We start from the raw sequence: 12,869 nt of genomic DNA, 5'->3' as shown, positions 1-12,869 counted from the left end.
TTGCTCATGGGGGAATGGAAAAAGTCTCTCCTGGGGACTGTTGTGTGCCCTTTAAACCTGAGAATATATGTTTTTAGGTGTATGTCTAGTAATGTTTCACTAAAGTCAGATTAAACGGGGGAACATTAGGACCTGATGAAAACTCTAAATTTTACACAGTATTTTAAAAGAAATATGGATTGGCTAATTAATTACTTTTAAGAATACATGGTAACTAAAACTGAACTACTAAGTGTTACTTAATAGTTCTTAGATCAACCATTCTAACAAACATGGGGAATGTGTTTGCTATATGTACTTTGCGGATTATTTGCTTATATGTAGTTATCTTTTTAACAAGTTTTAAAAAATACCCCAAAACAATTTTTTCTCAAATTTTAAAATTTCCTTCTTCAATTACAATAATCTTGGCAAAAATACCTTGATCAACAATGGTATTTGATAAGGCTATCCTTATACAAATTATCACAATTTTTAATTAATGGAAGCTGATTAGGTTTTATGGACATTTACTTACTTCACACAGTTTTATTATAATTGCTTTAAGATGTTTTTAAAATAACACTATTAATTTTAACATAATTCAGAATAGCATAAAAATTAAAGAGATAGGAGAAGAATCAACACATATAGCAATATAAAACTTTCTTTCTAAGGATGCAGGTGTCCAAAATTGTTGTGAACATTGTCACATAACACCTGTCACAGAAGGTGACCATCCGTCCTCTGCCAAGCCTTTTCTGGTCACTGCACTTCACTCTTCTGCCCTGATATTCTCACTTTCAATCCCCATAACCCTTAATTAGAACCTTTTCATGGTAATTTTCTTAAAAGTCAGTGACTGCATCAGATGTGTGTTTGAATCTACTTTGGTACCTAGCATCTAGTAGCACACTGGGAGATTTTAAAACTAGAATGATAAATCAAATGTCTACGATAAAATAAAGCTCAAAGCAAATAGGATTTATCAAAGCAAATAGGCTAGAGAATATTTTAATTGCAAGCACATCCATTATGCACAATGTAACTTCTAATTGTCTTCAATAAAATTCCAGCATATGAATCCATTAAGAAGTAATTTTAAATATTGTTTCATAAGGGACAAATCTGGAATAAAGTACAGTTCTACTTATGACCTTATGACTATGATAGAAGGATTATTAAGGCTCTCTTTTGTTTTAATGTATTCATATTGAATAAATAGAGATCTCAAATCTAGTAGAGTTGGTTTAAATAAATTTCATAGAATACTTTCTCAGGAGCAGCAGGATGAATTACAGTGAGGGAAAACACACTTAGAAAGCACAGTTTCTTCCTGCGCCTTGCTGTTAAAGACTCAATTTCTCTTCTAGTTCTAGAAATAGCTATTTCATTTATGTCCGTGGTACTGCCACAAATAACTACAAGATGCGTTACACGAGAATAGGAGTTTAATAGAGCTTCAAAGGAGAAAGATCCAAACACTACACTGAAATTTCGAACATAACAGCACCAATCATACTCAATTTTTGCATGTTTATTTTTTTTTCTAGTTTCTGGGTAAACGTTTGATGATAAAAGCAAGCAAGGGAAGGAGGAAGAGAGGGAGGGAAGGAGGAAAGGAAAAGCTAACTTCTCCCTTGTTGATGCTGTTGTTTAAACAGGTAGATGGCCTAGCGTTGTACAAAACCGTCAGATTCCCTGGAGATCTGGAGATCAGATTCCCATAGAGTTCTATTGATGCAGGAAAAACTCAGAAGGGAGCCATTTAAATAAAAGGAGATCTAAATCAAATATAGGGGTTAATTTAAGAGAGATTAAAATGTTCCATATTATATTCTACTCATTAGCATTATAAATTAAGATTAGAACAATTCAGCACAATTAAATGCAAACCAGCGTAATTTTAAAAAGATGCCACTTTACATTCTCTCTAGTTAAGGGATATAAAGGAAGAAGAGAAAAAAATGAAATGAAGGACAATATGAGTTTGCAAAAGCTCCAAGAGGAAAAGATTGTGCATTAATACTTCTTGTTTGCATAATAATCATATTAGAGTTTTTTAGATTTAAATAATTATTTTAAAAAATAGAATTAGGGTTAATAACATTTGGTTTCTGGAATGTCTAATCCCAAGTAACACTGGATGAGTAAATGATGCTCATCCAGTGTTACCTGGTAATTTTAAGTATTTTAACACTCAACTAAATCCTGCAAGTCCAAGCATTGGCAAAATCCTTTCTTTTTCTCATTTTGATGAAGGCCTAACCTTACCTTCCATAGATTGGGAAATTTTCCATCATATGTTGCTAAAGGTCGATTTACACAAAGGAGTTATCTCCACCTTGTGGTCTCTTAGAGTATTGACTCTGAAAACATAGATGGTTTCCTAAAAAGTCTATGCTTCTAAACTCCAAGTGGGGTTACTCACCTAAAGTCTCACAGTTAGCTGGTGACAAAGCTAAGAATATAGCCCATTTTCCCTTGCATTCCAAGATGTACCCTTACTTCCTATAAATGGGATCAGATCTTTTATTGCTGATAAAATTGAGTTTGGGATTAGGGGAAACCTGTGAGCTAAAGGTTTCATTCAGTTTCTGATAGTTAGGCATCCCTTTTAGTGAAACTAAAAAACAAGGCAGAATATATATAAGATCAAGTGAGTTTCAAATAGTAGACATCCATAACCTAATCAACGCTCAACGCTAACTTATGAGATAGGATTTAGGCATTGGTTAAGAGATAGGAAAGAGGGAGGACCCATAAAAATGACTATCAGTATTTGTTCATTTGGAAAATCTCTCCTCCTTTGTCATAGTTACTATTTTGTATCATTATTCTTAAAGTTTTTATCAAGGCAGGAGACACTTATTGATTGGAACACAGAAAACAGGGTAACAAAGTATGGAAAGCAGGAGATAAAAGAAAATTATATTTCCCCAGACTACACAAGGCAATGTAAGGAAAGAAACTGGGAAAAACCCAGTGTCAAGCACTGAACCATCTACACAGTAGGTAAACAATCAGTATTTTTTAATAAATGTTTTGTTGCATGTATGCACAACAGGCATAAAAGCCTCATTCATTCTTTCATCCAATAAAACACTAATTGCACACCTATTATGTGCCAGGTATTGTGTTGGGGATGCAAAGATGAACAAGAGCTTCTGTCACTGTCCTACTGTGGAGGTGCGGATGGGTACTTCTTTACGTATGATTAAAGAAAACAAGCCTCATGCAACTTGCCAGTACTATGATAGAGGCAAGGGATCTGCAGTGAGGAAACACATATAAACTTTATAATTTTACCTCTCTATGAGTTATTGATATGCTGTTAATTTATTCACCTTCTCTTTACATTTAGTTTTGCAAAATCAGAGGAAAAATATTTCTTTACAGAATGACTTTAATTATATTTCATATGGTTTTATTCCTATAGTATTCTTTTAGCTATATCAAATAAAATTCAATCAAAAGTCCATTATTCAGGGGCAGATTTTCTGGTTTTTGCATCATTCAGGCTTAACAGCTGCATTTTTTGGGGTAGTGTTAGGGGACAGTTTCCTTTAAAGTCAAACTTTTAGTGTACGGGAACAAAAGAAAATTATTCAAGTTAATTAATTTTTGTTTCTTCTTAGTTTATCTCGGAATAAAAACTACTGGACAAAAATTACTTCATTGCTTTTAAATGTCTTGGGTATTGTTTAGGGTTAGGGATACCTTTAAGTATCAGAAGGTCAGGAAAATTTCCATCATGTCAGTCTGTGGGTGGACCACCCTGTGGGGCAGTGGTCCCAGGAAATGCTGGAGTTTGGTGTCACTAGGGAGCAGGCATAATTCAGTGAGTGCTAACACTTCTTCACAAGTCCTGAAGTGTACGGTACAGCTGACTCATCAAAACATATAATTATGGAATCCTAGAGGACATTTAGTAGTGGGGGGACTCTTGTAGATCATAAACTGTTAAGTGTCTCACAAACTGAGCTGTGGTTCCCAGAATTACCTGAAAAGTATTTTTTTAAAACAGAGATTCACACTTAGGGCTACTAAATTGGTCTGGTGATAAGACCCAAGAATCTGTATTTTTAATCATCAACCCGCATGAGTTTGTGAGATCTGAACACTAACCACTGTCTAGAACTGTAAAGGGTGTGATATTTTGCTCTCTGTCCAGTTAGCCTGCCACAGTTTCATGGATGCTGGCAGAATACGCAAGAGCCCTGAGTCAGAGACAAAAGAATTTATGACTCAAAGCAATAGCGATTATAGGAGCCAGAGTTTAGCACCTGAACTGGTTCCCCAGCCCAACCCCCAATACCCACAGGTAATGCAAATGAGCTGGATGATATCAGCAAATGAAACAGGGTGTGTTACAGAAGAGGAATCCTGGCCTTGAGGAGCCTGACTTTTTTACAATGGGTAGAAGCACAGCCCTTTGCTTGGGATAACAGACACCATCTTCCGCCTTCCAAGGCTGTTTGCCATGCAAACATCCTTGAAAAAATAATCTGAACAAAGATAGTCAATGCCTCTGTTCACAAGATGTGCAGAAATGTGAGAGACCCAGAGAGACTGTCTCTCCAGGACAACCTAGTCCAACTCTCTCACCCAGATAGCTAAAGCGCTTCGTGACATATTCCACTGGTGGCCATGTGGGGCTTGTCCAAGAATCCCACTCTTTTTATGTCCACTCCACTCATGCTTTCCCAGGCACCCTTCCTCCTCTCTGGCTTTGGTTGCCTAGAGTTAGGAGTCTGTCAGAGACGAAATAATTGAACAGAAGGATTTGCTGCATGAGTGAGCAGTAATTACAAAGTGCAAATGCTGAAGGCCAGCCAAGAGAGAACTTGCAAGGGAGGCAGCAATAAATTCCTCCGCAGCCTGAGCTGCCTTCCTGCATCCTTCTTGGCTTGCAACTGTAATGAAATGGACATGACACCAGGCTTTTATTTAAATCAAATTGGTAATGTGGTATTTGACTTTGTAAGCAAAGGGAAAGTATTCGGTGGTGGTTTTTTTTGGGGGGGGGGGGTGGCACTTTTTAAAAAAAATTGAAACATTATTGATTGTACATATCTGTAGGGTACAGTGTGGAATATCGATACCTGTGTGCAATATGTGATGCTCTCAAATTAGAATAATTACTGTATTTATCATTACACAATGTATTCATTTTTGTGGCCCTTTACCAGTTTCTCACTAACCCCTCTCCCCCTCTTCCTTTCCCTCCTCTGGCAGCCTTGATTCCATTCTCTAAAGGCAAAGTATTTGAAGATCCTTGCTATTGCCTGTATTCCTGCCATTCAGCGACCTAAAGGATAAATCACTATGTTAATGAAAAAAAGCACTGATTAATAGTTTCGTCGTCAATTTACTATAGATATTTTTAGTATATTTTAACAGAAAAAGTGAAAAAATCAATACAAATCTATATAAGCCACCTAAAATCTTCTCTCAAAGTGGGTAATAAATTTAACAAATTATTAAATAAATGGACCTGAAGACCAAGCACTGGTAATACCTATAGCAAGGAAAAAAGGCCAAAACAATGGCATTCTGTGTACAATGTCTGCCTTCCAGAGGATAAAAATTTGCTAGCTCTGACACTTTAATGGCAACTAAAGAGATCAGAGCAGGAAAATACTAATTTTCACTCCTTATGAAAAAAATGTACCATTTAGAAATACAAATGGTGTACCACTTATTTCTGGGTACAAATTAAGGAAAACCTTACTGAAAAAATGTAAATAATAACTGTTGACACCACGTAATAAATTTTTAAAATTATTTTGATTTGTTTCAGATATTCTGGTCTGCCTTAGAGTTTTAGCCAGTTACTACAGCATAGAACCTTGACATCTATGAAAAACATATCTTGAACATTTCACAAGTCCTGTCATGTGTAAATACAGCTATAAGCATAGTTTTTTTTTTTTAAATTGGAAGTTATTTTTCTCAAAAGCCTAACATATTTTTGCTTCCTGAGGGTTACTACGTATGTGATTGTGGAATGAGCACTATGAACTCGCCTTTGGATGAGTAGCCCTCTAGGTCAGTCCCACCTAAGCCAGCACACGGTCTCAAGAAATTCAAAACCATTCCTCAAAAAATAACCAACCACTGCATCTCATAGATCCTTGAGGTCACTCATAACCAAACTATGACTTTTAAATCTGTGAATGCCAAAAGGTCTGCTGTATAATCAAAGAGTATATGCAAAATGTCTGTGTGTACATTTGGATGATTAATGTAACCCTCTTTCCCTTCAAGGACAAGGCCATTCCTGTGGAAGAAGAAGTTGAATCTGCCCCAGTTAGGAGGATTCTGAAATTCAACACTCCGGAATGGCCCTACATGCTGGCAGGGACTGTGGGTGCAGCTATTAATGGGACAGTCACACCCTTCTTTGCCTTTTTATTCAGCCAGATGCTTGGGGTAAGCAAGCAGCTGGACTAACTGTTTTCTCCTCTTACCTTTTGTTTTCCTATCTGTGGCTATTATCATTTTTGATAGGTCAGAGCTTTGTTTTAATGTATTCAGTTCTTTTTTGTTAGCTCTTTTTTTTTTTTTTTTCAGCTCTAAGGATGAAAAATTCCTCAGTGTGGGTCTCTATCACACAGAAAATAAGAAGGTGAAGCTCAGCACGCTCATTTGGGCTGGCAGGGCACTCACACAATTGTGCCTGTAAAAAAATGGTACTGTCCCTGCCAATTTAATGTTAGAAGAGGGCAGTTTACTTAAATGCAAACCAAATCAGAATGCAAAGCTGGTTCGTTGAATAATACAAAAGGATTTTAGGGCAATTTTGATCTTGTGAACAGCAGAGATACAGAGTTTGACATGTAGTAGCAGGTGTTCAATGTGATGTATAATTCTCTGATCTACGATCACACCGTAGAAATGACGAGGTGGAGAGGAAGCGGGAAAATGAAGAGAGAAGTAAAATCAGGTGTGGATGAACAATAAGCCTATTTCAGTTTTTCACTTCCTAGGAATTTTGATATTCTCCATCTGACTTTATTGTTATAATAATAATAATAACTATAAGCATTTAGTAGGTGTTTTCTAAGCACTTTATGTATAATAGTTCGAGTTTCCTAATAGCCATCTGAGGAAGGTAGTCTTATTATTACCATTTTACAAAGGAGCAAACTGAGGCACAGAGACTTTAGGATGGCAAATGCCAGAGCTGGGATTCAAATCCAGTCAGTGCCGACCATAGAGCCAGGTTCTAATAAAACGTTATCATTGCAAAAATAGTTATCAAAACGCGATCATGGTTTCTTAGTTGAAATTCACACATACACGCACACAAATCCTGTGAGGCCCATGAGGAAGGAAACCTGGAACCCAGAGAACTTTATTAACTTGTTCAAGATGACATAGCCATTAGCTGAGGGGCCAGGACTGGACCCAGATTTTCTGAAGCCAGCACACCACATTGTCAGAGCTTAGTAATTGATAAAAGCTTACGTTTTAGTTCCCTCTTCTCCTGTCACCTCTCTGATAGAGGTCCTGACCATAAAGATGTCCCCATAGGCAGGAGTTGTATAGAAAGACCAGGATAATCCACAGACAAAATCAAGTCCAATGTGTAAGTAGGGCCCCAGCCACCAGTTTAATTTCCACACTGCCTCTTGTGGTAAGTGAGGAAATCATATTAATTGCAAAGACATTGGAAATTGGAAACAGGAAGACCAGCTTTGGCTAACTGAATTTCTGGATATGTGGTGCCATAATCCTTTATGCTGAAAATATTTTAGATAGTTACTTTATGTTCCTTAATTTTCTAGTAAATAGAATATTGAAATATAAAAGAAATGTTTTCTTATTCACTCAACAGTTATTTATTGATTGTCTCCCCTAGACACAGTGCTGGGGACTGGGCAATGCCATGTCAGTTATGGTGTCTTCCTCGGTGGAGTTTCCAGTCCATGAGAAGACAAACATTAAACAGAAAAAGCCACTCGTCATTCAACAAATATTTATTGATCACAATTTGTTTGCCAGGCATTGTCACTGGTTTGGGGACAGAATGAAGGTACAAGAAGCAGCTCCCTGCTCAGATGAAGCTGCCTTTCTAGTAGGGAAAGGCTGAAAATGCACCTCACTGAGCAATGATGAAGCTGTAGAAGGTTTGGGGCTAGGGCTGCGTCTGAAAAGATCCAAGCCTATGTCCTGGATGTTTGCTTTTTAAAAGAAATCCACAATGTCAGCATTTTTGCTGATCATCTCTTATAAAAGCAAAGTAAGGCATATCCTCACCCAACTTCACCCAAATTGTGTATCTGAGCTGCTTTGGAAAGAGTCCTGAATTGTCTGTCAGGAGACCTTTTTTTCTGAGACTGTGCTAGTTAGTTACCATGTACTCTGTGCCCTGGGATCACATCATACCACTTCTCTGGGCCTCCATTTCCTCAAGTATAAAATGAAGGATTGTCAATGAGGATCTCTAAGATAGCTTCCAGCTCTAGTGGTCTATGAAATGGCCAAGTCAGAAAAAAAAAGACAATTCAACTCTAACTCCCACCTTCCTTGAGCACCCACTTGAGCATTAGTGGTGAGAATATTCTCTGTGCTTCTTCTGGTCACAACCAGAAATCCTGGGATGTACTCAGACTGAGCAATAAGGGCTACAGGACCAGAGTAGCAGGATCTCGGTGAAATTCAAGGTTGGTTCGTCGCTAATGTTCTTGCAGCATTAATGTTCTGACATACTTAAAGGGCACAATGTTCATATTTGGAGTACTGAGACCACACCATGGGACATGGACCCAGCAAATGAGTGGGCATTATTAGCAGCCTGCTTGCTAATCTAGCTAAGCCTCAGTATACACATAAAGCATAATTTATTATGCTTCACCTTCCCTGGTCTGTTTGATTTGGAAAATGTGCCAAGTGTTCCAAGCACAGCAATTTGGATGTAACATGCTGGGAAAAGGCATGGGCCTCGGAGTCAGCCAGCCCTGGATTTGTAGGAGGTCTCTGCTCTGTCCTCTCTGTGTGCGTTTGGACAAGTGACTTATCCTTGATGAGACTTAGTTTCCTTATCTGAAAGGAGAATGAGGCAAGAAAACCTACCTCACTAGATTGTTCTGAGAATCCTAATTTAAGGAAATCCTAATTTAAGTTAAAATAGGGTAATCCATACATCTGACATCTGGCACATAGCACAAGTTTAATGAGTGATAGCTTTCTCCTTAACTAAACTTACCATTATAAAAATGACAAAGATGTGTGCCCAAGGTACAGCTCATCAAAGAACAGAGGTATCTATGGATAGGTAGCCTTTTGTGTTGCATTTCAACAATAAGAATGTACAAAGAACTCATGGAGCAGAATTTTTTCACAGAGTGAAAAAAGATTATAGATAGATACCCAGTTTCGAACTAGACAGTTGTGTGGATTTTAACATTAGCCAAATTTTCTTTTCTTTTCTTTTCTTTTTTTTTTTTTAACACTGAGAAGGTAGGTAATACCAAGAGCCAGAAGAATATTTCCAGAAGGAAGCTGAGAATAGGCATTTCCTCATCCAATAATAACCACTAGCTAAATGAACTTGGGCAAACAACTTGATGTTTTGGGCTTTAGTCTTCCATCTGTAAAATGAGAGGCAGTCTGTGGTTCAGTAGTCCATGGTTAATTTAGTAGGAGATCTTAGGGAAAAATGGAAATTGTGGCATCATGATTTGGAGATATTTGTTTAATGATTATAAAAACCAAACTGAAATGTATCTTTAAATTCCTGAATTTGTAAACTCTGTAAACTTGTGAGTTATGCTATGATGGGAAATTTTTCTTTTTCTCCTGATCCAGTTCCAGTCAATGCCTTGATAGCTAGTTGCTTTTTTAACGACCTGTATTCTGTAAAACTGATTACAGTCAATGTACCTGACTGTGAAAATCATCTTTCTTGCATCTATTGTTTGAGAAAGTAGAGGTGAAAATAATACTTTGATAACATTATCAGATTCCCAAGAATCTATCTTCCTTCCTTCTTCCTTCCTTCCTTCCTCCTTCCTTCCTCCTCCCTCCCTCCCTCCCTCCCTCCTTCCTTCCTTCCTTCCTTCTCTCCTTCCCTTCCTCCCTTTCTTCTTTCTTCTTTTGTCTTATCACCTGAAGAATTTGAGTCATTTCATCATCTTTTTTTTTTTTTTTTGTCTTTTCCGTGACCGGCACTCAGCCAGTGAGTGCACCGGCCATTCCTATATAGGATCCGAACCCGCGGCAGGAGAGTCGCTGCGCTCCCAGCGCCGCACTCTCCCAAGTGCGCCATGGGCTCGGCCCATTTCATCATCTTTTTAATGTTTCAAAAAAAAAAAAAAGAAAATCCAATACAATGACCCAAATCAGGCAAAGAAACAAGCCAAAAATAAGTAGTCACCATTGGTTTTCATTCACAGGCTTCCCGCCCCAGTGAGGATTAAAGTCCATCATCATTATGTCCATAGCTAATTTTGGTTTAATTACTAGTATGCTTAAGTGAAACCATTTTTGAAAGATTTTATTTTTCAGAGCAGTTTTAGGTTCAGAGCAAAATGAGAGGAAGGCACAGAGATTTCCCATATGCCCCCTGCGCTCACAAATGCATAACCCGCTCTGTGATCAACATTCCCCACTAGAGTGGTGCGTTTGTGACAGTGCATGAACCTACATTGACACATCATATTCACCCGAAGTCCACAGTTTACATTACGGTTCATTCTTGGTGTTGTATGTTCTATGGATTTGGACAAATGTAACAGATGTATAATGTCACATTAAGAGAAATTTAAACATATTTGAATTTATTTTTGCTAATAGTTTATAGTCATAATGTTTCTTTCTTGCTTACTATCTTTTAAAGACTTTTTCAGTTCCGGATAAAGAGGAACAAAGGTCACAGATCGATGGTGTGTGCCTACTTTTTGTAGCAATAGGCTGTGTATCCATTTTCACCCAATTTCTGCAGGTAAAGAATTTTACCTTTCAGTAAATGATTTAGCTATTTCTCCCCTATCCGCATTAAAATATCACTTAAGACTCCTTCTTTATGTTTTAGGGATACTCTTTTGCTAAGTCTGGGGAACTTCTCACCAAAAGGCTACGTAAATTTGGTTTCAGGGCAATGTTAGGGCAAGACATTGGCTGGTTTGATGACCTCAGAAATAGCCCTGGAGCACTGACAACAAGGCTTGCGACAGATGCTTCTCAAGTTCAAGGGGTAAGCTATGGGGGGGAAACAGGAGTGTATTAACTGGTGTAGACATTCTTTGTATAGACCAATCTGATAGTCACCCATGTGTTTCCTGTGAAATACTAACTAGTGGGATTGGGATACCCCCGAGCTACATTTTCCACTATTTCTGATGCTGGCAAACAGCAGCTAAAGCACAGTGTCTCCTAGGCAGTGCCTAGAATCAGTGTTATGACACACATCAAAATCTGTCGGGGTTTCCTCTGCGTCTAGCAACTGAAAAGACTCCCCTTAGACTCATTTTTCAGGCTCAGAGGCTCAGATTCACAAGACTCGATAATGTCCCCTGGAAGGTAGAAGCAAAGTGTGTGCAAAAGCCTCACACAGGCACCCAGGGTATGGTTAGCCTAGAAACAGAGAAGCTATCCTGAGCAGCCTCTGTTAGCCCAGTCAGGAAACTGAGGAAAGAAGTAAGTGGTTGCTATCTACAATCTTGAAGCCTTTAACGATTTGTCTTTCTGACTAAGGGAGACAAAGCTGTGGATTATAAACCCTAGAACCTGCAGCCTTGATCAAGGGACTTACACACATGTATAAGATGAGACTGTACCTTTATAAAAACAGGCATTTGGATTAAAGTGAAGAAAGCCAAATTTGCCTCTCAACACTTCTACCCTCTTTCTATGAGAATTAAAAGAGAGAGAGAGAGAGAGAGAGAGAGAGAGAGAGAAAATAAAAAGAAAAGAAAGTTCAATTTTAAAAGTTAATTGTGGTTTGTGAAGCTCTTGGACAGAAAAAACCCCACTGGATTGATATTGCTGCACTGTAGTGTACCTCAACTCCTAGCCAGTTCAACCAAAAATATCAAAAATGATATGGGAGAATTTCAATAGAACATGGAATTCTCTTAGAGGAAAATCCCCGGAAATATTTCACTTTTGATCCTTCTAGGTTTTTCTGTGTGTATGTGTGTTTTTTGCAGACTTAGAGTCACACGCTACGTAATGTGTTGCAGTCTTTCTTTTTTTTCCCCTAAAAAACTCTGATGGGAGTGTATTTTCAACATTATATATTCTTCTATGATAGACTTTTAATGTCTGCATAATACATTGTTTTAATGTACTATAATTTTTTAAGAATTCCCTATTTAGGTTTTGTCCTTTTTTTCTCCTTATAAACAATTTGTATCATTTACATCAAGCTTGCCACATTCTTGATTATTGTGTTAGTTCTCAAAATGTACTCACTGAGTCAAAGCGTATAATCATACACTATGAAGGATTTTGACATGCGTTGTCTGACCGCTTAAAGAAAGTTTGTACCAATTTCACTGTCATCATCTGAGTATTGTAGTGTTTAATCCCCTTACTCTTGAACTTGGAATAAGTAAATAGTCATAATCTTATCTCTTCTATTTTTGTGTCCTTCAATCTGAAAGTAGCTTTTAAAGGTTATTTACTATCACTAGAATTCAGAGTAGTATCTAATCATCTCACAAAAATGTAACATATCCTTAAAAATGGGGGGTTTCTATAAGTTTTTCTAACAGTTTTGTCGTTTTTTAAAAAATAAAATTGCTAACCCAGGTCAAATTTATCTTAATATTGGTGTGAGGTAGAAGTTTGGCTTTGTTTTCTTCAAGTTGGATAGAAAAATATTCCAAAAATTTCTGTTAAATATAGATTCCATTTTCCATTAATTTGAAATCCTCCCT

The 12,869-nt window shown here is 37.5% G+C and overlaps 1 protein-coding gene across 3 annotated transcripts in view; it reads left to right on the top strand.

Moving 5' to 3' along the window:
* Positions 1 to 12,869, top strand: part of ABCB11 (ATP binding cassette subfamily B member 11) — a 76,294-nt gene that overhangs the window by 47,558 nt on the left and 15,867 nt on the right. For all 3 annotated transcript variants that reach the window (XM_063110941.1, XM_063110932.1, XM_063110922.1), the window contains exons 18-20: positions 6,250 to 6,414; positions 10,826 to 10,930; positions 11,021 to 11,182. In XM_063110941.1, the coding sequence (XP_062967011.1) occupies positions 6,250 to 6,414; positions 10,826 to 10,930; positions 11,021 to 11,182 (432 nt within the window). The remainder of the gene's footprint in view (positions 1 to 6,249; positions 6,415 to 10,825; positions 10,931 to 11,020; positions 11,183 to 12,869) is intronic.

The sequence above is a fragment of the Cynocephalus volans genome, chromosome 1 (genome assembly GCF_027409185.1).
Source record: "Cynocephalus volans isolate mCynVol1 chromosome 1, mCynVol1.pri, whole genome shotgun sequence".
Lineage (NCBI taxonomy): Eukaryota > Metazoa > Chordata > Mammalia > Dermoptera > Cynocephalidae > Cynocephalus > Cynocephalus volans.
This window is presented reverse-complemented; position numbering and strand designations above follow the sequence as displayed.